Source organism: Sorex araneus, chromosome 1 (genome assembly GCF_027595985.1).
Source record: "Sorex araneus isolate mSorAra2 chromosome 1, mSorAra2.pri, whole genome shotgun sequence".
NCBI lineage: Eukaryota > Metazoa > Chordata > Mammalia > Eulipotyphla > Soricidae > Sorex > Sorex araneus.
This window is the reverse complement of record NC_073302.1, coordinates 450,390,632-450,417,305: the sequence shown is the minus strand read 5'-3', so window position 1 is coordinate 450,417,305 and position 26,674 is coordinate 450,390,632. Positions and strand designations below refer to the sequence as shown.

Here is a 26,674-nt window from a genome sequence, read left to right as displayed (position 1 = left end):
CAAGCAGCACGCGTCCTGGAGTGGACAGGGACCCTCTTGGCTGCGCTAGGCGCCCCAAGTCACTCTTTGCACCCCTCCTCTCCTCTCTTCCTCTCCTAAGTTCTACCCCCAACCCCAGGCTGGCGTAGCCCAAGGGACCCTCTTTCCTTCCAACTCCCAAAACATGCAACCCGTTTCTCTCCTGGTGGTCTTCCCACTGGGGCCCTGCGCACGCCCCATTACCGCTGCCCCCGGGAGCTGGCTGCCTCTGACCCCGGCGTCCCTGCCTGGGGATACAGGTGTCTCCCCAGGGCTTCCTCCTGCGGGCGGGGGCGGGGCGCTCGGGGGCGGGGCCGGCCCTCTGGCCGCAGGTCACCCTGGCAAGATGTGTGAGTGGCTGGGCAGGTGGTGGGGCAGGACGCGGAGGCCTGTGCCACTGAGTCACGGAGCAGTTGTTGTCGTTGTCCCTGGTGAGAGGCTCCGAGGCACAGACTTCAGGGCCAGCAGCCGCGGCTCCCGTCCTCCGAGCTTTGGGCAGAAACTGCCACAGGCAGATGGTGAGACGCATGGGCTGGGGGGGGAGCCGGGGGCGGCTGGGGCGCTGGGGAGACCCGGGCTCAGTGCCCCTGCTCCCCCTGCCCCCGCTCCCTCCTCCTCCCTGCCGGGGGCCTGGGGGCGGGAGGGTCTCCATCTTCTCTCTGTCCCCCGCCCCCCCCATGAGAAGCTCCTCTTCCTCCCACCCCGCCCAGGGCCCGGGGCCTCCCTGCCCGGCCCTGCAGGCCCAGGGGGCCCCTCAGCCACGCCCCAGTGTCCCCCCCTCTCCAGCCACTCCCCCTGGCCAGGGGAGACTCGTGATGTCGCCCATCTCTGCCGCCCCCTCCTGGGGCTCCCACTCTGCCCCCCCTCTGTCCTCGGTGACGCCCGCTCCCTCACGCCGGTGCCCCCAGGACCCCCCTGGGCTTCGGATAGGCCCCCTGATCCCTGAGCAGGACTATGAGCGGCTGGGGGACTGTGACCCCGAGGGGTCCCAAGAGTCCCCGGTCCACGGGGAGGAGCAGCAGCCTCTGCTTCACGTGCCCGAGGGGCTCCGAGGTGCGTGTCGGGGGGAGGGGTCCCCGGGGCATCTCCCAGGCCACCGCCAACCCCCCTCTCTGCCCAGGCTCCTGGCACCACATCCAGAACCTGGACACCTTCTTCACCAAGATATCCTTTGGGTGTGGGAAGCACGTCGGGGTAGGGGCGCTTGGGGGTCCCTGGGAAGACCCTCCTTCCTCAGTCTCTCTATTTATTTTTTTGCTTTTCGGGCCACACCCCGCGATGCTCAGGGGTTCCTCCTGGCTCTGCGCTCAGGAATGACTCCTGGCGGTGCTTTGGGGACCCTGTGGGATGTTGGGGGTTGAACCTGGGTCACCTGCATGCAAGGCAAACGCCCTCTCGCTGTGCTCTCGCTCTGGCCCTTGGTCTCTTTTTTTTTTTTTTTTCTTTTTGGGTCACACCCAGCAATGCACAGGGGTCACTCCTGGCTCATGTACTCAGGAATTACTCCTGGCGGTGCTCAGGGGACCACATGGGATGCTGGGATTTGAACCCGGGTCGGCCGCGTGCAAGGCAAACACCCCACCCACTGTGCTATCGCTCCAGCCCCCCTCGGTCTGTTTCTTGACGGTCCCCACATCTACAGCTACCACCAGAGGGACGGCTTTGCCTGCATCCTGCTGGAGGACCTCTTCCAGCTGGGGTGAGCCCTGGACGCCACCCCCGGCGCTCTCCGGGGTCCTGAACGGTCGCCGTGGCAGGAGGCGGCTGGAGCCCTCGGTCCGCTCCTGACCCTCCCCCTGCGCCCGCAGGCAGTTCGTGTTCATCGTCACCTTCACCACCTTCCTCCTGCGCTGCGTGGACTACAGCGTCCTCTTCGCCAACCAGCAGCCGGCTAACCGCACGCGGCCCGGCAAGGTGACCATCAGGGACGCCGTCCTGCCCTCGGCACAGTGTGCCCAGCGGTGAGTGGCTGAGGGCGGAGGGAGCCCAGGGCAGGGGGAACCCCGGAGTGCACATTCCGCCAGCCGCCACCGCGCACGGGTTCACAGGGCTTCTGGAACATTCCACTGCAGACTCCTGGGAGTAGAAGGCCGAGCGTGGCAGAGGGTCCGAGACAGCGTGCAGGGGGCAGGGCGCGTGCCGGGCACAGGGCGGGCCTGGAAGGCTCCCCGAGAGCCGCCAGTGGGCCCGGAGCCGGGCCCCACTTCCCGCCGTGTCCCGCGCAGGATCCACGCCAGCCCGCTGCTGCTGCTGCTCCTCATCCTGGCTGCTGCCTTCTGGCTGGTGCAGCTGCTCCGCTCCGTGTGCAACCTCTTCAGCTTCTGGGACATCCGGGTGTTTTACCGCGAGGCCCTGCACATCCCCCCGGTGAGCCTGCGGAGGCGGGGCCGTGCGGGGACCCCCCTGTCTGAGGCCCGTGTTGGAGCCGGGTGGTCGCTCGGGCTCGTGGATGAAACCCAGAGTATCGGGTATGTGGGTTCCGGGTTGACCCGGGAAGGACGGGCGCAGGGAGGCACCCCAAGCCCCCAGTGCAGGAGGAGGGTGGGGAGAGAGAGGAGGGCACAGAGGGGCCCTGAGCCCTCACACAGTGCCCGCGGGGCCCTTATGTTTTTCAGCCATTTTTAGTGTTTCTGCCTCTTCCTTGCTTTGCGGCAGTTGAGGTTTGCTGGGGACAGTGGGACATGGGCCTGTCGGCACTGAGGTCCTGCTGGGGGGCCCGTCCCCTCTCTGTCCCCCACTCCCACCCCACGTCTGAAGCTCAGGGCAGCCGCTTTCCTTCCTCCCCTCAGGAGTTCCTGAGCCTTCCGCCCGGCCGAGGGGGTTTCTAGAGAGCACTGTTGAGTGGGCACTGCCCCTCACCAGGCTGCCTCCTCCTCTCATTCCTTCAGGGGAAGCGGGGACAGCCTGGGATGGGGGCATCTGGAGGCTGGGGGAAGATGGGGTTTGCAGGAGAACCCCAGCCCAGGTGGGATCCAGGCTCACCTGGCAGTGCCCCCACCCCGTGCCGAAACCCGCAGCAGAGATCAGTGGCGGCGAGATTTCTAGCCTGGGGGGCTGCCCACCCCAGGGCTCAAAGGTTTCCCTGAGCAGCTGCTCTGCGTGCCCAGCGGGGGAGCTGGGGCCCAGCACCCACTGGCAGGGGATGTGGCAGGCAGCACCTGACTCACAGCCTCAGAGCAGCAGAAGAGGAAGGAGGGAAGTAGGAAGCCGCGGGGGACACGCGCAGGGGAGGGGGGAGGGGAGGCCAAGGAGGCCCAGGCGAGGACCCCCGGCGGCGGCTCTGCTCACCGGTGGGTGCGGGCGCGCGGGGCACTCACGGGGGTCCCCTCTCCTAGGAGGAGCTGAGCGCCGTGCCCTGGGCCGAGGTGCAGTCCCGCCTGCTGGCGCTGCAGAGGAGCGGCGGGCTGTGCGTGCAGCCGCGGCCGCTGACCGAGCTGGACGTCCACCACCGCATCCTGCGCTACACCAACTACCAGGTGGCGCTGGCCAACAAGGGCCTGCTGCCCGCGCGCTGCGCGCTGCCCTGGGGCGGCGGCGTGGCCTTCCTCAGCCGGGGCCTGGCGCTCAACGTGGAGCTGCTGCTCTTCCGCGGGCCCTTCTCGCTCTTCCGCGGCGGCTGGGAGCTGCCCGACGCCTACAAGCGCAGCGACCAGCGGGCCGCGCTGGCCGCGCGCTGGCGGCGCCGCGTGCTGCTGCTGGCCGCCGTGAACCTGGCGCTGAGCCCGCTGGTGCTGGCCTGGCAGGTGCTGCACGCCTTCTACAGCCACGCCGAGCTGCTGCGGCGCCAGCCCGGGGCGCTGGGCGCGCGTCGCTGGTCGCGCCTGGCGCGCCTGCAGCTGCGCCACTTCAACGAGCTGCCGCACGAGCTGCGCGCGCGCCTGGCCCGCGCCTACCGGCCGGCCAGCGCCTTCCTGCGCGCCGCCGCGCCCCCCGCGCCGCTGCGGGCGCTGCTGGCCCGCCAGCTCGTCTTCTTCGCGGGCGCGCTCTTCGCCGCGCTGCTCGTGCTCACCGTCTACGACGAGGACGTGCTGGCCGTCGAGCACGTGCTCACGGCCATGACCGCGCTGGGCGTCACGGTCACCGTGGCCAGGTGCGGCGGGAGCCGGGCGCCCGCGGCCGGCCGCTCCCCGCCGCGCCGCCGCCTCACCGCGCCTCCCGCCCCGCAGGTCGTTCGTGCCCGACGAGCAGTGCCAGGGCCGGTCCCCGCGGCTGCTGCTGCAGGCGGCCCTGGCGCACATGCACTACCTGCCCGAGGAGCCGGGCGCGGCCGGCAGGCACGGCGCCTACCGCCAGATGGCGCGCCTGCTGCAGTACCGCGCGGTAGGCGGGCGCCCGGGACGCCCCCTCCCCCTCCCCGCCGCGCCCCGCAGCGCCTGTCCCCCTCCCCTCCACCCTCCTCCGGAGCGTGTGCACCACCCGTCTCCCCGCCCCTCTCCTCCCGCCCCGCCGCGCGCCCCCAGCACCCGCCCCGCTCCCCTCGCCCCCCTCCCCGGCCGCGCGCCCCGCAGCACCCGTCCCACCGCCGCTCTCCCCCTCTCCCCCTCTCCCCGGCTTTGCGCGCCCTGCAGCACCCGTCCCGCCTCCCCTCTCCCCGCAGGTCGCGCTCCTGGAGGAGCTCCTGTCCCCGCTGCTCACCCCCTTGTTCCTGCTGTTCTGGCTGCGCCCGCGCGCCCTGGAAATCATTGACTTTTTCCACCACTTCACCGTGGACGTGGCGGGCGTCGGGGACATCTGCTCTTTCGCCCTCATGGACGTCAAGCGCCACGGCCACCCTCAGGTCAGAGTTTGCTGGCCTGGCTCCCCGGGGAGTGCCCCTGCCCTGCTCCCAGGACGTGCGTGCGGTCCCTCCTGGAGGACGGGGCTGTAAGCGCCCCCAAGGAGGCCGCGCCCGGCCTGAAGCACCGTCTCTCCCCAGTGGCTGTCGGCCGGACAGACCCAGGCCTCGCTGGCCCAGCGCGCCGAGGACGGCAAGACGGAGCTGTCCTTGATGAGGTTCTCCCTGGCGCACCCACAGTGGCGCCCCCCTGGCCACAGCTCCAAGTTCCTGGGGCACCTCCGGGGCCGTGTTCAGCAAGATGCCGCCGCCTGGGGGGCCACCTCCCTTCGAAGCCCCCCTACCCCTGGGGTGCTCAGCGACTCTTCCTCACCTCTGGTGAGTCCCATCCTGGCTGGCACCTTAGGGACCAGCCTCCTCCTCCGGCCCCTCAGGGCTCGACTCTGACCCACCCTCTCGCCCCAGCCGGAGACCTTCCTGGCCAACCTCCTGGTCCACCCACTGCTGCCCCCGAGGGACCTGAGCCCCACAACCCCTTGTCCTGCCGGAGCCACGGCCAGCCTCCTGGCCTCTATTTCCCGCATTTCGCAGGATCCGAGGTGAGGTGATGGGGAAGGGGGGCCCGCAGGGGCCCTGGGGGGGCCTCCGAGTTTGGAGTCTGGCCCTCGTCCCGGGCTGCGGGGAGCCGCGTATCTCTTTGGTGCCTGCCCCGTCTGTTCCAGCTGTGTGTCCCCGGGCGGCTCAGGGAGCCAGAAGCTGGCCCAGCTGCCCGAACTGGCGTCAGCAGAGATGAGCCTCCATGCCATCTACCTGCACCAGGTGAGGCGGTGCGGGCGGGCCGGGCGGCCAGCAGCACAGGGCAGAGGACGGACGCGGCAGGACCCCTCACTCCCCGCCCTCCCCGCAGCTCCACCAGCAGCAGCAGCAGGAGCTGTGGGGGGAAGCTTCGTCCCCAGCCCGGCCCTGGGCCAGCCCCACTCAGACGCTCTCGCCCGATGAGGAGAAGCCGTCCTGGTCCAGCGATGGTGAGGCTGTCTCGTGCGCGGGCACCGGTGGGGGTAGGGTGCAGAGTGGCCACAAGGCCCTGTCTGGCTGTCTCCAGGCTCCAGCCCTGCGTCCAGCCCCCGGCAGCAGTGGAGAGCCCAGAGGGCACAGACCCTGTTCCCTGGGCCCGCAGACGCCCGGCCGCCCGGCCCAGCCCCCAGCGCAGACTGACGGGGTCTCACGGTAGGGCTTTCTGGCAGGGAGGAGGAAATGGGGTGGTGCCATGGGAAGGACGGTGGGAACCTGGGGCCGTGGGGACCGTCATCTCTGGTATCTGCTTCCCCCAGGCCTCCTGACTTGTCCAAACACAGACCAGACGAGGCCCCCCGGGGACCCTCCCATGGAGTCTGCACCCAATGACACTTTTATTGGGGAGGACTCGGGGGCTGCGTGTTAGTGACGGACACAGCCCCAGAGTGCAAAGGAAGGGAAGTGCCAAAGGCATCTGGAAATGAGTTTCAGCAGTGACCCCCACATGGCAGGGCCGAGGAAACCTCAGCTAGCTGACCCGGACCTGCTGCTCAGAAGGAAGTTGGGACAAGTATCGTCCGGGAGGGGGCAGGGCCCAGGCCAGACATGAACAGGGCCTTCAGCTGCCAGGGCCCGGTGGCCTGGTGGCCGGGTGGTGGCCTGCGGCTGAGTGCTTGGAGATTCTGGTGCGTTGCAGCTCAGCACTGGCCTGACTGAGGACGCGGTGCGGCTCCTCTTCCCATCTGGACCCAGCAGCAGAGGCCGCTCAAAGCAGTGCTCACAGCCCAACGACCCTGGTCTCCCGCACTTCCTGCCTTAGCAGCCACGGCGCAAGACAGAACTCCTGGGGTGCCCAGAACCCTCTTCTGGAGAGTGGCCTGGGGTCTCCGTGTCGAGGAACCTCACGCCCGGCACCCGCTTCAATCACAAGACGAAGCTGAAATTTGTCATTTTAATGGGCTGGGCGGGGGCAGGCATCTCTAGCTCTAAAAACACAGGGACTAGTCTCTACCATGACTCTGCAATAATAAATATTCAAATGATTGGGAGATTACGTTTCAAAAGGAGATCCTCTTGAGAGAGGCAAAGGGAATCTAAAGTCACCAGAGGACAGGCAAGAGGACAGTGAGCCTGGAACCCCACGGCTGGAGGGGCCTTCCCACGAGGCAGACCCGGCGTGGGAGCCGGCCTACGTGGAAGGAGAGATCGCTCCTTCCAGGGGAACCGGAGCCTCTCTGAAGACCGGACAGTTGCTGAGAGGCACCGCTGGAGAGGACGGCGAGGGGGTCAGGCCAGGAGAAGGCAGCGCCTGGATGGAATGACGGCCGCTCTCCAGGGTCGGGGTGGAAAAGGATCCTCAGGGGCCTGCGGTGTCTGGGCCTGGGGGGTCAAAAGCCCAGGGCACTGCACCCCGGCGTCGCTCCTGCAGGGAGAAGCTCTGGGTGCGAATGCGGCTTGTCACCTCCTGGGTGCGTAGGGTGAGCCCGAAAATGTCCTCGTGATAGCGTTGCTGATCCTGTGGACACAGAGAGGCAAGGCGCGTAAGGGTCTCCAAACCAGAGCCGGTCCCACCCAGGCACGGCTCAGTCTAACATCTCCGCCTCCATCCCTGTCCCTAGGGCTTCGAGCCTTATCATGCTCCTCCAGGAAACCTCGTCTGGGTCCCCAGCCCTATGGGCACCGCCCTAGGAAACCCCGCCCCTTGGTCCCCAGTCCTATGGGGCACTGCCCTGGGAAGCCCCGCCCCTTGAAAACCCCGCCCCTAGGCTTCCAGTCCTATGGGGCACTGCCCTGGGAAACCCCGCCCCTAGGCTCCCAGTCCTATGGGGCACTGCCCTGGGAAGCCCCGCCCCTTGAAAACCCCGCCCCTAGGCTTCCAGTTCTATGGGGCACTGCCCTGGGAAGCCCCGCCCCTTAAAAGCCCCGCCCCTAGGCTCCCAGCCTTATAGGGCTTTGCCCTGGGAAACCCCAACCCTTATGAGCCCCACTCTCAGGACCCGCCCTGGAAAACCCCGCCTCTCGGACCACGCCCACAATCCCGGCCCCGCCCACCCCGCAAGGGCAGCCTCCGACCCCGCCCCTCCGCACCCGCAGCACGCCAATAAGGTCCCCGGCTTCGTCCAGCTCCATGTTGCCCTCGGTGGCCAGGATGCGCTGCACCGTCTGCAGGACACTGGTTGCCATGGTGACGTCGCCACAGACGAACATGTGGCCTTGCTCGAGGCACAGCACGCGGTGCACCTCCTCGGCCAGCTCCGTTCTGAGGATGTCCTGCACATACGTCTGGGGGAGACAGGGTGAGGGCAGCTATGAAGAGGCGCCCGTGCTGGCCGGGGGCAGAGCCCGGAAAGGGGCGGGCCTGGGCTGAGCGAGGTCCTGGCCTCAGGCATCCGCGCCCCTCGGAGGTCTGCGCACCTTAGGGCTGTTGGGCTCCCGGGAGAAGGCCGTGAGGACGCGGCCGAACACCCCGCGCCGCTGGGCATCCTGCACCTCGTCGCGGTAGAGATGGTCAAGCTGGGAGCATCGGCAGCCGAACACCAGGGTCATCGGGAAGGGCTGCAACCCTGCGGTGAGCAAGACGGCTTGGGGGAGCCCTCCTCCCCCACGAGGCACAGTTCTAACCGTGCTTGGAGCTGCCACTCTGGCCCCAGCTCACAGCAGCCTTGGGGCGGGAACAGTCCTAGGGGCCGTGTGGCCCCTAGGAGAGCGTGGCGGGTGCCTTCGGAGAGCCGGTCACACCCAGATATGCAGAGCAGCCGAAGCTTGCAGGAGGCGCCTGATCTGGGTGGAATAAATAGTCCCTGTGCCAGAATGTGAATCCCAGGCCTTTGACTGACACACAGCTCAGGAGCCATAATCACACATTTCCCCACGTCACCGGCCTTCCTGTCGGTCACAGCCGCACTGGGCAATCAATGGGTGCCCAGTGCAAACTCCCTGTAGCACCTTGGACACGCCTGAGTCAGTCCTGGACCCAGGACTCAGAGTCCTAGAAGGGCATTTCTGCCTCTGAACTCAGCTCCGTGCTTCCAGATTCCCGGCTCCCTGTGTCCCGCAGCCAACCTGATAGTTACCTGGGGCCCCACAGGCTACCGGGAAGCCAGACCACCCAGGCACCGGGGCTCACCCTGACCCACTTCCCTTTCCTGGTCCCTGCCTCCCGACCCCCATCTATGTACCCAGCTCTTGGGACGCTGCCCCCAGCCCACCGGTCCCTCTGGATTCCCAGCCTACCTTTGCGGTCGATGTCATGGAGCCGCTCTTGCCAAAACCCCCGGAAGGGGGCGATGCCAGTGCCTGGGCCCACCAGGATGCAGGGCAAATTGGGGTCAGGGGGTAGGCGGAAGGAGGGCGCCCTGGTGGAGAGAGTGGCCGTCAGGCCCCGCAGCAGCTGAGCTGCGGGCAGGGGGCGGGGCGCAGTCCTGCTTCTAGGGACTGCGTCGGCCTTTGCTGGTGCTACGAGTGTCCTGTATGTCAGTGACGTCAGTGCCGGGGGGCGTGCCCGAGGGCTCTCTGCAGCAGGACACCCCTGGCCTGTGATTCCTGGACGCTAGGTCAGAGGATAACTGCTTCCCCCCACGGCCCTTGGCCTCCCCAGCAGGTGGCCGGGAGCACGGGGCCACTTCCTGGACACTGGCCAGCTGCCCTGGCAGGTTCAGGACTTCATCCCGGCCATGCTCCGGCCCTGCCCTGCTCGTAGGCACAGCCTGGCAGCGCCGGGAATCTGACACGGAGTATGTCCCAGCCCCGGGCCTCGGGTGGATCTGAACCAAAGAACGTGGCACAGTCTCAGTTTTGGTGATTCAGAGCCAAGGGATGGGCAGTTCCGCCCTTGGGCTTGTTACGGGGTTTTCTGGCTCCTATTCGGTGGAGGGGGCACATTTTATTGGTCACTTAGCAGGAAAGGGGCTCTGGCCTGGTGCTCTCTGCGCTCCCAGTGTCACCAGCCCTGGGGTTCCCAGCTGCTGGACGGGGCCAGACTCCGACTCAGGGGCTGGGGGTGGTGCCCTGTGACCCTTCCCTTTCAGGGCCTGGGGGCACCGACTCCAGCTTTCTGGCCGAAAGGTGGGCTGTCCTTGGACAGGACAGTGGTCGGGGGCCAGGCTGTCCCCAAGCATGTCTCCTTGTAAGCCTGTCCCCGCCAGGACCATATCCAGAGGATATGAAGCCTTCCCAAGCGCGGCTGAAATCTAAGAGGGGCTCCGTGGGATCCCCTACCTTTTGTTTGTTGTGGGGCTCGGGGCATACGCCTGACGCTGAGCTCAGGGGTCACTCCTGGCATGCTCAGGGTGCCGGGGACTGAACCCCAGTCGTCTGCATGCAAGACCAGCACCTTCCCCGCTGCAGTCGCTCCAGCCCGGAACCCCGCCACTGCTGGATGGGCGGTGATCACCCTTCACCTCCCTCAGCCCCCTCCCTGACGGCCCCCTCCCAACGAGCCATCTGTTTCTGGCACTTTCCGCAGTGCTGGGGGACAGACACCGTCTTGCTGGGTTTACTCACCCCCTGATGAAGCAGGGGACGCTGTCTCCGGCCTTGAGCTGGCTCAGCCACGTGGAGCAGACCCCGTAGTGCAGGGGACCCAGGCCGTCTGGGGGCGGCAGGGGAGGGCCGTGAGGGGTCGCCCAACCCCCCCGGGGTCCACCCCGAGGCCCGCGCCGCCCGCGCGCTCACCCTGGGTGCGGTAGGCCAGCACGGCCACGGTGAGGTGGATCTCCCCGGGGTGGGCGCTGGGCGCGGAGCTGACCGAGTAGTAGCGCGGCTGCAGCAGGGGCAGCTGCGTGAGGAGCAGGGGCGCGGGCAGCGCCACGGACGGGAACTGCTCCAGCACCTCCAGCAGCGACGGGCAGCGGAACCACTTCCACTCCTCGTAGCGCCGGGGGTCCTGGTGGGCGGGCAGGGGGCGGCTGAGATGCCCCGCCCCGCCCCGCCCCGCCGCTCCCCGGCCCCGCCCAGGCCTGCGCCCACCTGGCTGAGGGTCTCCAGCTCCTGCTGCTCTCCCGGCTCCTCGGCCAGCGTGCTGAGCAGCTGCAGCAGCCGCGGGCTGGGCGGCGTGGTGATGTCCAGGAAGAAGGTGAGGGCCTGGCGCAGCGTGCAGGGGGGCAGCCGGGGGTCCCGCACCCAGCCTGGGGGAGGGCCACCTGGGGGTCGGGAGGGCAGCGCTGAGGAAGGGGCCAAGCCGAAAGCACGTGGTCTGGGGTGACTGCGTGGGGGGGGGGCTGGTCGGGAGCCCCTGCGTGGGTGGGGGTCCTGGCTGGATCCGGCTGGTTCTCCCCGTCTCCTCCCCCCACCCTAGGCACCGCCGCCGGCAGAAGCGAGCCAGGGTGCGAGCGGGACTCGGGGCAGCTGGGAAGGAGGGGACCGGCTTGGGGAGGGGGCAGTGGGGGTCGATCCTAGTGCTCTGTGGACGCTCCCCCTGGAGGCGGCGGACTGTGAAGGGAGGTGGGGGCGGCCCCAGGGCCGGGCAGGGGGCGCAGGGCTCAGGGTCACCCCAGGCTGGGGCGGGGAGGGGGCACAGGGTCTCAGGGGTATCTCCGGGGCCAGGCGGGGGGCGCAGACTCTCAGGGCCCCCGAGGGCCGGGCGCAGGGTCAGGGGTCCCGCCGCCCCTCACCCGGGCTGCCCTTCTCCAGCTGCTCCACGGCCACGGGCTCTCCGGGCGGCGGCGGGTCCTCCACGCGGCTCAGCAGCGCCTCCACCAGGCCGGGCCGGTTGGGCGGGCAGATGCCCACGTGGTCCCCGGGCTGGTACTGGAGCCCCTCCTGGCCGGCCGTGTCCAGGCGCACCAGGATGGTGGCCCGGCTGCGGGGGAGAGGAGCGCGTGTTGCCGAGGAGCGGAGGGGAGAGGCGGGGAGGGGCGGGGAAGGGGCTGGGGCGGCGGGGGCGGCGGCTCACGTGGACTTGCTGCTCTGCAGGTTCTCCACCGCCAGCACGGACGCCTGGAACATCTTCCGTCTGTGCACGTGGACCAGACCTGGGGGCGCAGGCCGAGGGGGACTGAGCCACGGCGGCGGGGGGGGGGGGGGGGGGCGGCGCACCGCGGGGCAGGCGAGGGCCGCACCTGGCAGCAGCTGGAGGCCCTGGGCCTGGGCGCTCAGCCGGTACCTCTGGCGTTTCCAGCTGCGCTTGGGGCTGAAGATGTCGTGGGCGGCGGCCTTGGCGTCCTCTCCCACACAGAAGGTCTCGCAGGAGGCCTGGGGCGGGGCAGCCTGGGCATGAGGGGGCGTCCTGTGCCCCCCACCCGCCCCGCTGCCTTCCAGCCCTTCTGAGCCTGTGCACCCCCGGGAGCCAGCCTGGGGGGCCGCTGTCCAGGCTGCTGTTCTTTGCATGGGACGACGGCCCTGGAGTGTTCGTTTTGGGGTGCAGTGGCAGCACGGGCCGTGCTGAGCCGGCCCTCTGCCTTCGGCTCTGGGTTCAAACCCTCCGTGGAGCCGAGCCTTGGGTGGGAAGGCCCTGGGCTCCCCCCAAAAAAACCAAGTTCTTCTGACTCCTCTGTCGCCTGCGTCTTGGGCCAGGGGGACCCGGGGGCTGCATGTCCTGTTTGTTTCTGCTCAGCCCCCAGCTCAAACAGGGCTCCGACCACCCCGCCCCCACCCCGGCCCATATCTCCAGCTGCTAATCTTCCCCTGTGTGCAGAATGTTCTAGCTCTTCCTTCCGTCCTCACCCCCTCCCTTCCTCCCGCCCACAGCCTCCCTGCTCCTCGCCCCACCCACCCCCGCAGACCCTCAGCGTGGACCAGATCCTTGGGTCAGTTTTCCACCCCTGGGCTGGAGCTCCGCCCCCCCCCCCCACACACACACACTCAGCTGTTCAGAGGCTTCCCAGCCCAGGACGCCCCTCCTGCCCGCTTCAGACCCAAACTCCTGGGGTGCTGGGGGCGGCAGGTTCGGGACAGGGAGGAGCCTCTGAGGAAAGCCAGGCTTCCCCAGTCACAGCCGAACGCACCCTCCTGCACCCCGACCCAGGAGCCCCCAGACCCGGGACATTCCCTCCTGCACCGACCCAGGACCCCAGACCCGGGACATTCCCTCCTGCACCCCGACCCAGGACCCCAGACCCGGGACATTCCCTCCTGCACCCCGACCCAGGACCCCAGACCCGGGACATTCCCTCCTGCACCCCGACCCAGGACCCCCCAGACCCGGGACATTCCCTCCTGCAACCCGACCCAGGACCCCAGACCTGGGACATTCCCTCCTGCACCCCGACCCAGGACCCCAGACCTGGGACATTCCCTCCTGCACCCCGACCCAGGACCCCCCAGACCCGGGACGTTCCCCTCCTGCACCCCGACCCAGGACCCCTCAGACGCAGGACCTTCCCTCCTGCACCCCGACCCAGGACCCCCCAGATCCGGGACGTTCCTTCCTGCACCCCGACCCAGGAGCCCCCCAGACCCGGGACATTCCCCTCCTGCACCGACCCAGGACCCCAGACCCGGGACATTCCCTCCTGCACCCCGACCCAGGACCCCAGACCCGGGACATTCCCTCCTGCACCCCGACCCAGGACCCCCCAGACCCGGGACATTCCCTCCTGCACCCCGACCCAGGACCCCAGACCCGGGACATTCCCTCCTGCACCCCGACCCAGGACCCCCCAGACCCGGGACATTCCCTCCTGCAACCCGACCCAGGACCCCAGACCTGGGACATTCCCTCCTGCACCCCGACCCAGGACCCCAGACCTGGGACATTCCCTCCTGCACCCCGACCCAGGACCCCCCAGACCCGGGACGTTCCCCTCCTGCACCCCAACCCAGGACCCCTCAGACCCAGGACCTTCCCTCCTGCACCCCGACCCAGGACCCCCCAGACCCGGGACGTTCCCCTCCTGCACCCCAACCCAGGACCCCTCAGACCTGGGACATTCCCCTCCTGCACCCCGACCCAGGACCCCAGACCCGGGATTTTCCCCTCCTGCACCCCGACCCAGGACCCCAGACCCGGGACGTTCCCCTCCTGTATTCCAATCCAGGACCCCCAGATCTGGGATGTTCCCTTCCTAAAACCCCGACCCAGGACCCCAGACCTGGAAGGGTCCCCAGTCGCACCTCGGGACCCCCTTCTGCATGCCCGGCCCTGCTGGCCGCAGACTTTCCCGTCTCCTTCCTCCCCCTCAGTCCCGCGCAGTCCTGGGGCCCATCCCGTGCCCGGGTGGCGGGGAGGGGGCTCACCTGGAAGGCGGCCTGGGCCCAGCCGCGGAAGGCCTCCTCCTGGCCGCACAGCTCGTCGCCCTGGCCCAGCTGCAGGAGCCGCTCCCCGCCCAGCTCCTCCAGCCGAGTGTCCACCGCCCGGGCAAAGGCGCAGAAGTGGGGGTACGCCCGGGAGCCCAGCCCGAACACACAGAACCTGGGGTGCCGGTGGTGGTCACTGGAGCCCGGCCCGGCCCTGCACCCCCCTTCCCCCGCTCTGCCTCCCCTCTCTTGGGCCAGACCTGAGGGTGCCCAGCGCCCCGGCGCTGTCCGTGTTACTCGACTCCTTTCTCTTCCGGCGCCACGTGGACACCAGCTGGTCTGAGCAGGAGATGCTGTTGAAGCGGGTTTTGTAGCTCCTGGGGAGAGCGGACAGAGCCGTGACCCGGGGGGCCACTTCTCCAGCCTGTTGCTTCGAGGGGGACCCTTCACGCCCATCCCCAGCGCGTCTGAAGGCTGTGTCCCCACTCACTTGTGCTGCTCCGGCCTTGGGGAGCTGTTGTAGGGCCCCGACATCTCCATGAGGGCTGCGGCGAAACTCTGGGGGCAGAGTTGGGACCAGTGAGTTTGGATCCACCCCCAGGCCATGGTGGCATCGTCTGTAACTTGACACTTTAGTTGGTTTTTTTTTTTGGGGGGGGCTGCACACCCAGCAATGCGCGGGGGTTACTCCTAGCTGTGGTACGGGGTGCCGGGGATCAAACCCGGGTCAGCTGCGTGCAAGACCAGTGCCTCCCCGCTGTGCTCTGGCCCCGGCTGCGTTTCAGTTTGTTTTGGGCTCTGCTGCTCTCTCCCCCGGGTCTCTTTCTGCTTCCCAGTGGTCACAGGGCACTGGGACATCACGTCCAGGCACCTCTGGGGACCGTGGTGGCAGTAAGCTCCCTGAGGTGCCGGCTGCTGGCGACCCCAGCGGCTGCCCTCCGGGGCTGAGCCCTTGGCCCGGTATATCCTGAGCTCTGCTGGGCCCCGGGTGCACCTCGGGGGCCACACAGCCCGCAGCAGGCCTCGGCTGCAGACCCTGGATTCCCTCCGTCCCCCACTGTCCAGGAGCGCAGACCCGCTCCCAGCTCTTGAAGGGGTAGGGGTCATCCTTGGGCATGGAGCCAGGAGTAAGCCCTGAGCACCATGGGGTGTGCCCCGCCCCCGCAAAAAAAAAAAGTTTCTTTCTTGCAGCATTATTCATGACAACCCCCCCGCCCCTCCCCTACAGAGCTGAAAACGGTCCAAATGGCTATTGGGCCTCGCCCATCACGGAGCAACCTGGAAAGCTAACATTGGGGCTGGAGCAATAGCACAGCGGGGAGGGCGTTTGCCTTGCACGCGGCCGACCCAGGTTCAATTCCTAGCATCCCATAGGGTCCCCCGAGCACTGCCAGGAGTAATTCCTGAGTGTAGAGCCAGGAGTAACCCCTGTGCATCGCTGGGTGTGACCCAAAAAGCAAAAAAGAAAAAAAAAACCAAATCAAGGACGACTCCTGGCTGGGTTTGGGACCATACCGGGTGCCAGGACTGGAACGCAAGCGTCCTGCCCACTCTGGGAAGGTCCTTGCGTCTGTCACCAGCACCCTGCTCGCCAGGCCACGTCCGGGGCTCGCCCGGGTTCACACAGACTAGATGAGGGTCAGCCCTCGTGCTGTGTGTTTTTTTTAGTTTTTTTTCAGTTTTGTTTTGCTTTGTTTTGTTTTTTGAGTGAAACGTACTTTTACCCGGTGACCCGACAGTTTTAGTCCTAGGTATTATTTATCTAAGAGAAATGAAAACATAAGCCCACAAAGGCCCAGGAACGTTCACGGCAGCTTAATTCATAACAGCTCAAACCTGGAAAGAGCCCAAGTGCCCGTCAGCTGGAGACGGGGGTGCAGATCCCGTGTTCACACAATGAACGCGCCCCACGCCGCTGAGTCATGCGCTCAGGGCGGGCCGATGCCCAGGGCACTGCTTTCTAGAACCTTCTACAGTAGCCGGGACTGAGGGGGGGTGGGGTTGCTTGGGGACTGAGGGCTTGGCAGGGGGATGAAAGTCACCTTGACCAACCGCGGGCAGCAGGGTCCAGAGGCCGTTACCCTAAAGGGGACGACTCTGAGGGCCTCTAGGTCCCCCCAAAGACAAAGTGGAACGAGCAGTGGGCAGCGGTGCCAGCGAGGCCAGCGGCCAGCACTGACCTCAGAGTCTCGGCCTCTGGGCAGTGAGAAAGCACACAGCGCCCAGAGGCGTTTCCCGTCAAGAGCTGAAACAGCCCCCCAGGGGCCGCGCTGGGCGGCCGGAGACTTTAGAGCAGTTGGGGCTGCAGATACAGGACCGAGGGGAGGGCAGCCAGCCTCAGTTTGACCCCCAGCACCCTGTAGGGTCCCCGGAGCCCAACCAGGAGTGGTCTCGAGCACAGAGCCGGAAGTAAGCCCTGAGCACAGCGGGTGGGGCCCTAAGGCCAAACCCAAACCAATAATAAAGAATTTCCTAGGGGCGCTCCAAGGCTCCATTTTGTTTTAAGGGACAGTGCTCCGTGGACAGTGCTCACAGGAAGATACGGCAGAGCAGAAATCGGTCCCTGTCTGTCGTGGTGGCTGCCCCCGAGCGGCGTCACCTCCCCACCCACCCGGAGGTGCCCGCCAGGTGCAGAGCACGTGTGTGAGTGCTGGCACGAGAGGACAAAGCCCAGCCTGGGGTGTCAAGCAGCCACACGGGGGCTCTCTGGAGTCCCCAGTTTCCATCCTTGGAAAAACATTCCAATCCTGGAGAGAGTCTAGCGGGGAGGGTGTCTGCCTCGCACACGGCCAACTCGGGTCTGATCCCCGGCACCCCACAGGGTGCCCTGAGCACAGAGCCAGGAGTAACCCCTGAGCATCACTGGGAGTGGCTCAAAAGCCAAACCAGGGGCTGGAGCACAGCGGGGAGGGCGTTTGCCTTACACGTGGCCGACCCGGGTTGATTCCCAGCGTCCCATAGGGTCCCCTGAGTACCGCCAGGGGTGATTCCTGAGTGCAGAGCCAGGAGTGACCCCTGTGCATCGCCGGGTGTGACCCAAAAAGAAAAAAAAACTCAAACCAAAGCAGCCAATTTGTCTCTCCTCCTCCTGGGCCCCTCCCTGCGGCCTCACCTCTCCGTTCTCTGGAGGGTCCCCGTTCCCGAATGTGCTGGTCACCACCAACACCAGCGTCTCGTGCTCCAGGGACACCACGTCGTACTCATCCATGCACAGCACCTGCGAGGCGGCGGTGTCAGGCGCAGCTGGGGGTCCCCGCCCTCCCTGGTGGGCACGACGCCGACCTTGGTTCTTCGGGACAGCCGGGAAGGCGTGGCAGCCCCCCCCTGCACCCCTGCCCCTCCCGACCCAGCCCTACCCGGGGGTCGAAGGCCTTCCGGAAGAGCCTGCCCAGCTGCTGCGCGTAGCCCTGCGCGCGGCCCGTCTCCGAGCCGTACAGGATGGTCGCCTTCACGCGCTTGGCCATCACGGTGCCCATGAGGGATGCGGAGATCTTGACTGCGCTGTGGGCACGGAGTGGGCGAGTGAGGCCCGCACAGCCGGCCCCCCAGCTAGCCCTGCCATCGGGGAGGGGGCCGGGAGGGCTAAAGGGCTGAATAACTGAGGGGGAGAAGGGCTGAGGGGTGAGGGCTGAGGGTGAGGAAGGCGGAGAGAAGAGCTGAGGGGAGAAGGGCTGTAAGGGTGAATGGCTGAGGCGGTAAGGGCTGAGGGGGAGAAGGGTTGAGGGGAGACAGGCGGGGGTCTGGGGCTGAGGGGGGAAGGGGGTGAGGGGGAGAAGGGATGTAAGGGTGAATGGCTGAGGGGGAGAAGAACTGAGAGTGAAGGGCTGAATGGGAGAAGAGGGAGTGAAGGGAGGAGGGCTGAGAGGGGCTGAGGGGCTGAAGGGCTAAGGGGGGAAGGGCTGAGGGGGAGAAGAGCTGAGGGAGTGAAGGACTGAGGGGTGGAGGGCTGAGGAGAGGCTGAGGGGGGTCTAGGGCTGAGGGGTGAAGGGCTGAGGGGAGAAGGGTTGAGGGGAGAAGAGCTGAGGGAGTGAAGGACTGAGGGGGTGGAGGGCTGAGGAGAGGCTGAGGGGGGGTCTAGGGCTGAGGGGTGAAGGGCTGGGGGGAGAAGGGCTGAGGGGGAAAAGAGCTGAGGGAGTGAAGGACTGAGGGGGTGGAGGGCTGAGGAGAGAGGCTAAGGAGGGGTTTAGGGCTGAGGGGTGAAGGGCTGAGGGAAAGAGCTGAGGGAGTGAAGGACTGAGGGGTGGAGGGCTGAGGAGAGAGGCTGAGGAGGAGTCTAGGGCTGAGGGGAGAAGGGCTGAGGGGGAGAAGAGCTGAGGGAGTGAAGGACTGAGGGGGTGGAGGGCTGAGGAGAGAGGCTGAGGAGGAGTCTAGGGCTGAGGGGAGAAGGGCTGAGGGGGAGAAGAGCTGAGGGAGTGAAGGACTGAGGGGGTGGAGGGCTGAGGAGAGAGGCTGAGGGGGGTCTAGGGCTGAGGGGTAAAGGGCTGAGGGGAGAAGGGTTGAGGAGAAAAAGGCTGAGGGGAAAAAGGCTGAGGGGGACTAGGACTGAGGGGGTGAAAGGCTGACAGAGGGCTGAGGGGAGAAGAGCTGAGAAAGTGAGGGCTGAGGGGTGAAGGGTTGAGGGGCTGAACAGCTGGGCGGGAGAAGGGCTGAGGGGCTGAAGGACTGAGGGGGTGAAGTGTTGGCTGGGGGACTGAGCGGGTGAGAATGGTTCAGTGGGCTTGGAGGCGTGATGGGGTCAGTGGGGGCGTGATGGGGTCAGTGGGGGTGTGATGGGGTTAGTGGGGATTAGGGGTGTCAGTGGGGGCATGATGGGGTCAGTAGGGGTGTGACGGGGTCAGTAGGGGTGTGACGGGGTCAGTGGGGGTGTGATAGAGTCAATGGGAGTGTGACGGGTCAGTGGGGCTTGAATGGGTCAGTGGGGGTGTGACGGGTCAGTGGGGGTGTGACGGGTCAGTGGGGATGTGAAGGGGTCAGTGGGGGTGTGACGGGTCAGTGGGGGTGTGAAGGTGTGGGTGGGAGTCTGAGGGGGTGCGACAGGGCGTGAGAAGGGGTCGGTGGGGGTGTGCAGGGCTGAGGAGTGAGGGTGGGTGGTGGCAGGACAGGGTGGCTGGGAGGCGCACCCCAGGCACCTACTTGGCCACTTCTTTGAAGGTCTTCTTCCTGGTGATGCCGGCGCCCTTGGCCGAGCTGCCCTTCCAGGGGTCTGGCTGCGGAAACGGGGGAGTGGGGCGGGGGTGAGGGAGAGCACCCAAGGCTGGGGAGTGGGGGGTTGGGGGAGAGCACCCAAGGCTGGGGAGTGGGGCGGGGGTGGGGGAGAGCACCCAAGGCTGGGGCGGGGGTGGGGGAGAGCACCAAGGCTGGGGAGTGGGGCGGGGGTGGGGGAGAGCACCAAGGCTGGGGAGTGGGGCGGGGGTGGGGGAGAGCACCAAGGCTGGGGAGTGGGGCGGGGGTGAGGGAGAGCACCAAGACTGGGGAGTGTGGGGGGGGTGGGGGAGAGCACCAAGGCTGGCGGGGCACCTGGTAGCGGAAGGCGGGGGACAGCACGTAGTTGACCATCTCCTGGTGGAAGACGGGCGTGAGGCTGCCCGAGATGGGCGGCACGATCCAGGCCCAGTCGGCGGGGCAGCCCCCGCGCGCCTTCTGCTCGTTCTCCAGGTGCTTCATGAAGGACGCCGTGGCCGCGTGGTGGTCCACGATGGTGACCTTGGCCAGCTGCGGAGGGCACCCGCTCAGGACGGACCCCACAGGACTGGCCACCCCAACCCTGGCGCCACCGGTCCTCCGGACACCGTGTCACCCCCGGCACCCGCCGGGTCCCCATCAGGGTCTCCCCTGACACCCGCCGTGTCCCCGGCCATGGTGTCACCCTGACACCGTGTCTCTGATCAGTGTCACCCAACACCTACGTGTCCCCCTCAGTGTCCTCCCTGACACCTCCGTGTCCCCCAGCCTGCAGTCACTGCAGGCTCGGTGTGACGCCCCCCAGACCCCAGGCCCGCGGGCACCTGGAAGCTGTGCAGCACGGCCACGTTGATCTCCACGGCCGCCTTGTCCTTCCACAGGGAGGAGGTGGTGCGGGTGTCCAGGTCCATGCACACGGCCACGTCCTAGACACGGGTCACAGCGTCGGGGAGACGGGTGGGGGCAGAGGCTGTCCCAGGCCCAGGGGCCTGGGCTCACTCAGGCTCGGCCTGCAGAGCGCAGGCGCAGAGCGGGGCTGGGCCTCAGTTTCTCCTGAGATGGGTTCAGGATTTGGGAGGTCAGAGTCCTCCCTGAGAACCCGAGGAGAGAGAGGGGCGCCCCCCCACCCCCGTGCCCAGGCCCGCCCGCGCTCCTGGGCCTGCTCCCGTGGTTCCAGAATGTTCCCCGGCCCCCGCCGGGCTCACCTCCAGGATGTTGTAGCGGTGCGGGTCGCACAGGTTCCGCGTGCCGATCTCCGTGCTCATGTACCAGCCGCTGAAGGGGGCCGCGGGGAACTCCAGGCCCCCGATCTCCAGCAGCATGTTGGACACGGCCGGGAGGGCGTACCAGCGCAGGCCCAGCTCCGAGAACCACTCCAGCCTGGGCGGGACAGCGCTCAGCGCCGGCTCTGCCTCCCTCCCTGCTCAGGGCCCGGCTCTGTGCCCCCTGGCCCAGTGCTCAGGGCCAGCTCTGTGACTCCCAGCCCAGTGCTCAGGGCCAGCTCTGTGACTCCCAGCCCAGTGCTCAGGCCAGCTCTGTGACTCCCAGCCCAGTGCTCAGGCCAGCTCTGTGACTCCCAGCCCAGTGCTCAGGGCCCGGCTCTGTGACTCCCAGCTCAGTGCTCAGGGCCCGGCTCTGTGCCCCCCAGCCCAGTGCTCAGGGTCTGGCTCTGCCCCCCTCCAGTGCTCAGGGCCCCTGGCTGCGCCCCACCCCTGCCCGCCTGCCCTCTGGCACTCACGTGGGGTGCTCCAGAGGCACCTCGAGGACCAGCTCGGGGGGCAGGGTGAAGAGCTCGGGGGGCTCGTCAGGCACCTGCAGCAGCAGCGGCAGCACGTCGAAGCGGCCGTTCCCGGGGCTCCAGCCATGCTGGACGCAGAGCTGGGGGCAGCAGGCCCTGAGTCCAGGGCCCCTCCCGGACCCCCACTGACCACCCTCCCCTCCCCCGCAGACCCACGGACCAGGAGCCCCCACCACCCCTCCCTCACTGACCACCCTCCCCTCCCCCCGCGGGCCCACAAACCAGGAGCCCCCACTGCCCCCTCCCCCTCCCCCCACTGACCACCCTCCCCTCCCCCGCGGGCCCGCTGACCAGGAGCCCCCACAGCCCTTCCCCCTCCCCCCACTGACCACCCTCCCCTCCCCCCACAGACTCGCTGACCAGGAGCCCCCACTGCCCCCTCCCCCCTCCCCCCACTGACCACCCTCCCCTCCCCCGCGGGCCCGCTGACCAGGAGCCCCCATCTCTATTGCGCTTTATTCTAGCTTTTGGGCCACACCTGGCGGGGCTCAGGGGTCACCCCTGGCGGGGCTCAGGGGACCATGAGCCACTCCACGCCCTGTCCTGTGTCCCTGTGCCCGCAGCACCTGACACGACAGCCTATGTCTCTGCCCGGACCCCTGTCTTTGGGGTCTTCCGCTCTTTGTCCCCATGGGGCCCCTCTTCCTGCTCCCCTGAGCCCCTCCTGCAGGGGCGGGGCCAGGCAGGGCTGGGCACCAAACCTGGGCCCCTGGCCCCTCTCGGACCCCCCACCCGCCTCTGTGCCCACCTCGGTGATCTCCACGTTGGCAGGGTCCCCCCGCACCGACCCGTCCTGCTGCCGGTACCCTGCGTAGCGGATGAGCTGCCCGTTCCAGATCCGGAAGTCCCCGCGGCCGGGGACGCGCTGGGGGAAGACCGTGATGGCCGAGCTGCACGGGACACGGGATGGGGACGTGGGCACAGGACACGGACGGGGGATGGGCATGGGACACGGGGCAGGGGATGGGCAGGGCACGGGGAAGGGGATGGGCACAGGAGGGGCGTGGGTATGGGACACGGGGCAGGGGATGGGCACGGGACACGGGACAGGGGTGTGGGCACAAGACACGGGGCAGGGGATGGGCACGGGACAGGGGATGGGCACGGGACAGGGGACAGGGGTGTGGGCACGGGGCCATGGGGTAGGGGTGTGGACGGGCCGTGGGGCAGGGGTGTGGCCATGGGCGGGGGTGTGGACGGGCCGTGGGCTGGGCGCGGGGTGCGTGCCTACCGGAGGTTGCCCCTGTTGGTGGCGTACTTGATGTGGTTGCAGATGTAGGTGAACATCTCCTGGGCCGAGCTGCAGTCCCGCGCGTCGAACACCTGGGCCGGCCCGAGGCAGGAGGAGGCGCATGAGGGGGGGCCCGGAGGATGGGGGGGGCTCCTGCAGAGGTATATCCCGCCCTCCGTGCGGGGCAGACAGGGCAGGCTGGCCGGGGCCCGGGAGGGGAGGGCTCACGTCTGGACCCCTCGGCTGGGGTCACGGAGCCGCTTTGAAAGTCCCAGGCAGGTTCCAGTAGAGATTTGGCCCTGGGGGCTCCCGCGTCCCAGGGGGCTCCGTGGGACCGGGGCCAGCGGGCGGGGGGGGGGGGACGCTCGGCTGGCCCTCCCCCGGGGTCCCCCCTCCGGCCCTGTGCCCCGCCCCGCCGGGGGCCCCACCTGCAGCTTGCCCCACTGGATGCGGCCCACGCAGCGGGGGGCGTTGCGCCAGGCCTGCTTGGTCCCGAACACCAGCTCGCTCTCCCGCAGCTGGTACGTGCCTGTGGCCGCCACCTCGGCCTCCACCTCCTGCAGCCGCAGCTCGTGGGCCTGGGAGCCGCCCCTGGGGGGGCGCGGGGAGGTGAGGGGGGGCAGCAGCAGCCCCTCGCCTCTTTGGTTTGTGTTTTGTGTTTTGCTTTTTGGGGTCACTCCTGGCGATGCTCAGGGGTCCCTCCCGGCTCTGCACTCAGGAGTCACCACTGGCGGTGCTCGGGGGACCCTGTGGGATGCCGGGGATCGAACCCAGGCCGGCGGCTGCGAGGCCAAGCCCCCCCGCGGCTGCCGCCGGCCCCGCCTCACCTCTTGATGGAGCTGTAGTACTGGTCGATGAAGGCCCGGGCCTGGCGCAGCAGCTCGGGGGCGCTGGGCCCAGGGGCGCCCCTACTGTGCGGCTTCCGAGGGAGCACCAGGGAGCCCAGGCAGCGCTTGGGGGTGCAGGGCCCATCCTGCTCGGGGCGGGGGGGGGCAGAGAGCCGGGAGCTCAGGGGCGGGGCCGGAGCCGGGGCTGTCGGGGCTCCGGCAGAGGCTGGGGACGGTCTGCAAACCCCCCCGCGCCTCAGCACCCAGGGGCCTCCCAGTCCCGTCTTCCTTCTTTTCCTTTTAGGGCCACACCCAGCGATGCTCGGGGCTGGCTCCCCGCTCTGTGCTCGGGGCTGGCTCCCCGTTCTGTGCTCAGGGCTCACTCCCGGCTCTGTGCTCAGGGCTCACTCCCAGCTTTGTGTTCAGGGCTCACTCCCAGCTCTGTGCTCGGGGCTCACTCCCAGCTCTGTGCTCAGGGCTCACTCCTGCTCCTGTGCTCAGGGTTGGCTTCTGGCTCTGTGCTCAGGGCTCAGTCCTGGCGGACTCCAGGAACCATCAGGGTGCTGGGATCGAGTCTGACTTGGCTGCATGTGAAACAAGGTTCATCCCTTCCCCGCTGTGCTAACTCTCTGTTTTTGATTTTTTTTTTTTTTAAATTTTGGGTCACACCTGGCGATGCTCAGGGGTTACTCCTGGCTCTGCACTCAGGAATCACTCCTGGAGGTGCTGGGGGACCATACGGGATGCTGGGACTCGAACCCGGGTCGGCCACGTGCAAGGCAAACGCCCTCCCCGCTGTGCTGTCGTTCCAGCCCTGTCCTGTCTCTCTGGCCCCAGTCTCCCCACTTTCAGGACACCCCCCTGACCTGCTGGCCCGGGGACACTGGCCGCCCCTGACCTGCTGGCCCGGGGACACTGGCCGCCCCTGACCTGCTGGCCCGGGGACATGGCCGCCCCTGACCTGCTGGGCCCGGGGACATGGCCGCCCTTACCTGCTGGCCCGGGGACACTGGCCGCCCCTGACCTGCTGGCCCGGGGACACTGGCCGCCCTGACCTGCTGGCCCGGGGACATGGCCGCCCTGACCTGCTGGCCCGGGGACACTGGCCGCCCTGACCTAGTGGCCCGGGGACACTGGCCACCCTGACCTGCTGGCCCGGGGACACTGGCCGCCCTTACCTGCTGGGCCTGGGCGCTCAGCGTGTCGTAGGCGATGCTGCCCACCTCCCAGTTCTTCACTCGGGGGAACTTGGGTCCCTCCGGGGCCCGGGAGAGCAGGGGGCTGTGGGGAACGGGGGGGTCACTGGGCTTTGTCTCCCTCTGGGCGCCCCCTCCCCGCACCCCCGCTCGTGGATCCGCCCGCCCGTGCCTGCTCTCTCCCCATCCCGGAGGGGCCGCACGCAGGCCGCCTGGCGGGGCGGGGGTCTCGCATGCAGGGCTCCGGTCCGGGGCGGCCGGCTGAGGAAGGCCCGATTTCCCTCCTGGCTCCCGGCCCTGCTGACCGGCCGCGGCGTCGAGGAGCCCGAGCCTTATCACTTCCTCCAGAGCCCCGGCCCGGCGGGAGGAAGGGAGGGCCATGCCGCGGCCCCCGGCCCCGCTGCCCCCCGCTGCCCACCCACGGGCCCCCACCTGTCCTCCCTCCCCGGGACTCCTCCTGCGCCCGGACAGCCGCGGCAACCTTGGGGGGGGGGGGTGGTCCCTCGAGAGGGGACGCAGCCGGGGGCCAGCGCTCAGGTCTGGGCGTCCCTCCCGGAGGAGGCAGCCCTCCCGGCCGGCTTCTCCAGCTAAACAACCCTCCAGCCTCCCCACTGGTTGACCACGGGCTGCGGGGAGCCAGCGACCATGCTACCTGGTACCCCTGGCTCTGCGCGCATGCGAATGCAGATCAGAGAGGGAAAGCCACTTGCTCCAAGACACACAGCTCTGGGCGACAGCTGAGCAGCGCTGCTGGCCCTTTCCGGGGGGCACCCTGACTCTGACCCCTGCCGGCCCTGATTCCGCACGGAGACCCTCACGAGGGGTGGGTGACCCCGGGCTTCCTTGGTGGCTGCAGGCTCCCTCCCAGCCGGGCCCTCCTGCACCTGCTGCGGGGGCCTCACCTGGCATCGGCTGCGGGCGGCGGGGCGGGCGCGGGCGCGGGCGCGGGGGCGGGGGCCGGGGCCCGGCTGGGCTCGGCGGGGGCGGGCGAGGCCGGGCCCTGCTTGCTGCACAGCCCGAGGCCCAGCCCCAGCCCCAGGCCGCAGGGCCCCGGCTCCCGGCCCACGCTGTTGAGGTTGCCCATGGCGCTGGGTCTGGCTGCCGGGCCGCGGGCCTTTTCCTTAGGAAGGGGAGGGGGCGGTGGGAGGGGGCTCCGGGCGCGCCCCGCCCCGTCCCACACACAATGGGGCAGGAACCGGGCTGGCGGGAGGGGCGGGGGCCGGACGCCGGGTTCCGCTCCAAAGGCTTGAGCTGATAAAGTGGGAACCCAGGTGTCTGGCGGCGCCCAGGGGTGGCCGGGGGCGCCCTGGGGGCGGGGGGCTCAGAAGGTCCCTCATGTGCTGTCGGAGCCCTGGGCGCCAGCGGGGGTCCTCGGGCGAGCGAGGCCTGGCCTGGCCTGGCGCTCCAGGGTCCCAGACACCCTGGGGGTCATGCCCAGCCTCCCAGCACCTGGACCCCTTCCTCTGAGTCCTCTGGGGCTCTGGGGGTCACAGGCCCAGCAGGAGGCGGCGACCCTTGGTCCCAGGGCCTGGCGCTGGGTACCCCCTCTCCTCCCAGCCCCGATTTCCTGGAACCCCCGCCCCCATGACTCAAGTGGGGGACACAAAGGGGAAGGAAGCTGCCATCAGGGCCTCCACCCCCACCCTGTCATCCAGTGACGCACGCTTCCCTGGGGGTGACCGGTCAGCACTGCCCACTGGGGAGATGCTGGGGCCGCCCAGAGTGTGGGTTGGGGAAACTACAAGTCCCAGAATGCAACTGGGGCAAATCAGTGCTCTTCGGGCCCCTCAGGCCGCGACGCCTGCTGGGACTTGTAGTTCTAAGCCCTCGAGGGGCTGGAGAAGGGCTCAGAGGGTCAGTCCACGGGGGTTCAAGCCTCTGGGTCCCAGAGAGCAGGGACGGGGAGGGTCCGTGAGAAGGGAAGAGGAAGCTGAGAGACCGAGCAGCAGACGGGGAGTGGCGGACGGGCCGGCGGCTGGACACATCAATTTGTGTTGGCTGGACTCCCCCCCCAGCAGGGGTGGCAGGGCCTGGGGTGAGCCTGGGCGACTGGGTAGCCTTGGGGGGCAGGCGCAGCTGGAAGAATGAGCTGTGCTGTGACCTCCGGGGTCGACATGAAGGAGGGGTGTGCCAGTCCGAGGGAGGAGGCAGGGGCCTGGGCCAGGCCTGACCTGGGGTCGAGGCTCCAGGCCCTGCCCCCCACACTGGCCCCTCGGGGAAGGGGGGACCTGGCGGGTCGGCTCAGACTCTGCCCCTGTGAGGACCGTGAGTGCTGGGAGGCCCTGTCCAGCACCTGGCGATGGCGCGCCAGTGGCCCCTGAGGGCCATGTCCGCTGACCTCTTCCTGACCACTGCCCCGAGATCTCCCCCCACCCCCACCCCAGCTCAAAAGCAGGGTTTACCTCACGCTTGGCTCCCCCACACCCTCGCCAAGGCCACTGGGCCCCTGGCCCGGCTGCC

The 26,674-nt window shown here is 68.4% G+C and overlaps 2 protein-coding genes across 2 annotated transcripts; one reads left to right on the top strand and one right to left on the bottom strand.

Annotated features, from left to right (window-relative positions):
* The first annotated feature begins 533 nt into the window (after window positions 1-533).
* ATG9B (autophagy related 9B) lies at window positions 534-6,567 on the top strand. The gene is made up of 14 exons (XM_055122005.1): window positions 534-1,071; window positions 1,139-1,182; window positions 1,653-1,717; window positions 1,827-1,979; window positions 2,244-2,385; window positions 3,354-4,108; window positions 4,185-4,338; window positions 4,616-4,795; window positions 4,934-5,170; window positions 5,258-5,391; window positions 5,515-5,611; window positions 5,700-5,817; window positions 5,895-6,019; window positions 6,124-6,567. The coding sequence occupies exons 1-13, from the start codon at window positions 534-536 to the stop codon at window positions 6,005-6,007; spliced, it is 2,730 nt and encodes a 909-aa protein (XP_054977980.1). The 3' UTR covers window positions 6,008-6,019; window positions 6,124-6,567.
* A 192-nt stretch (window positions 6,568-6,759) lies between these two features.
* Window positions 6,760-25,298, bottom strand: NOS3 (nitric oxide synthase 3). The gene is made up of 26 exons (XM_055121997.1): window positions 25,117-25,298; window positions 24,197-24,299; window positions 23,019-23,164; window positions 22,620-22,782; window positions 22,192-22,283; window positions 21,709-21,850; window positions 20,901-21,040; window positions 20,368-20,542; window positions 19,987-20,088; window positions 19,499-19,693; window positions 19,115-19,188; window positions 17,338-17,482; window positions 17,094-17,198; window positions 14,472-14,539; window positions 14,242-14,358; window positions 13,982-14,156; window positions 11,866-11,998; window positions 11,700-11,778; window positions 11,419-11,606; window positions 10,775-10,947; window positions 10,481-10,691; window positions 10,310-10,397; window positions 9,041-9,162; window positions 8,222-8,370; window positions 7,895-8,089; window positions 6,760-7,322 (listed from the first exon to the last, which is right to left on the bottom strand). The coding sequence occupies exons 1-26, from the start codon at window positions 25,296-25,298 to the stop codon at window positions 7,164-7,166; spliced, it is 3,621 nt and encodes a 1,206-aa protein (XP_054977972.1). The 3' UTR covers window positions 6,760-7,163.
* Window positions 25,299-26,674: the final 1,376 nt, after the last annotated feature.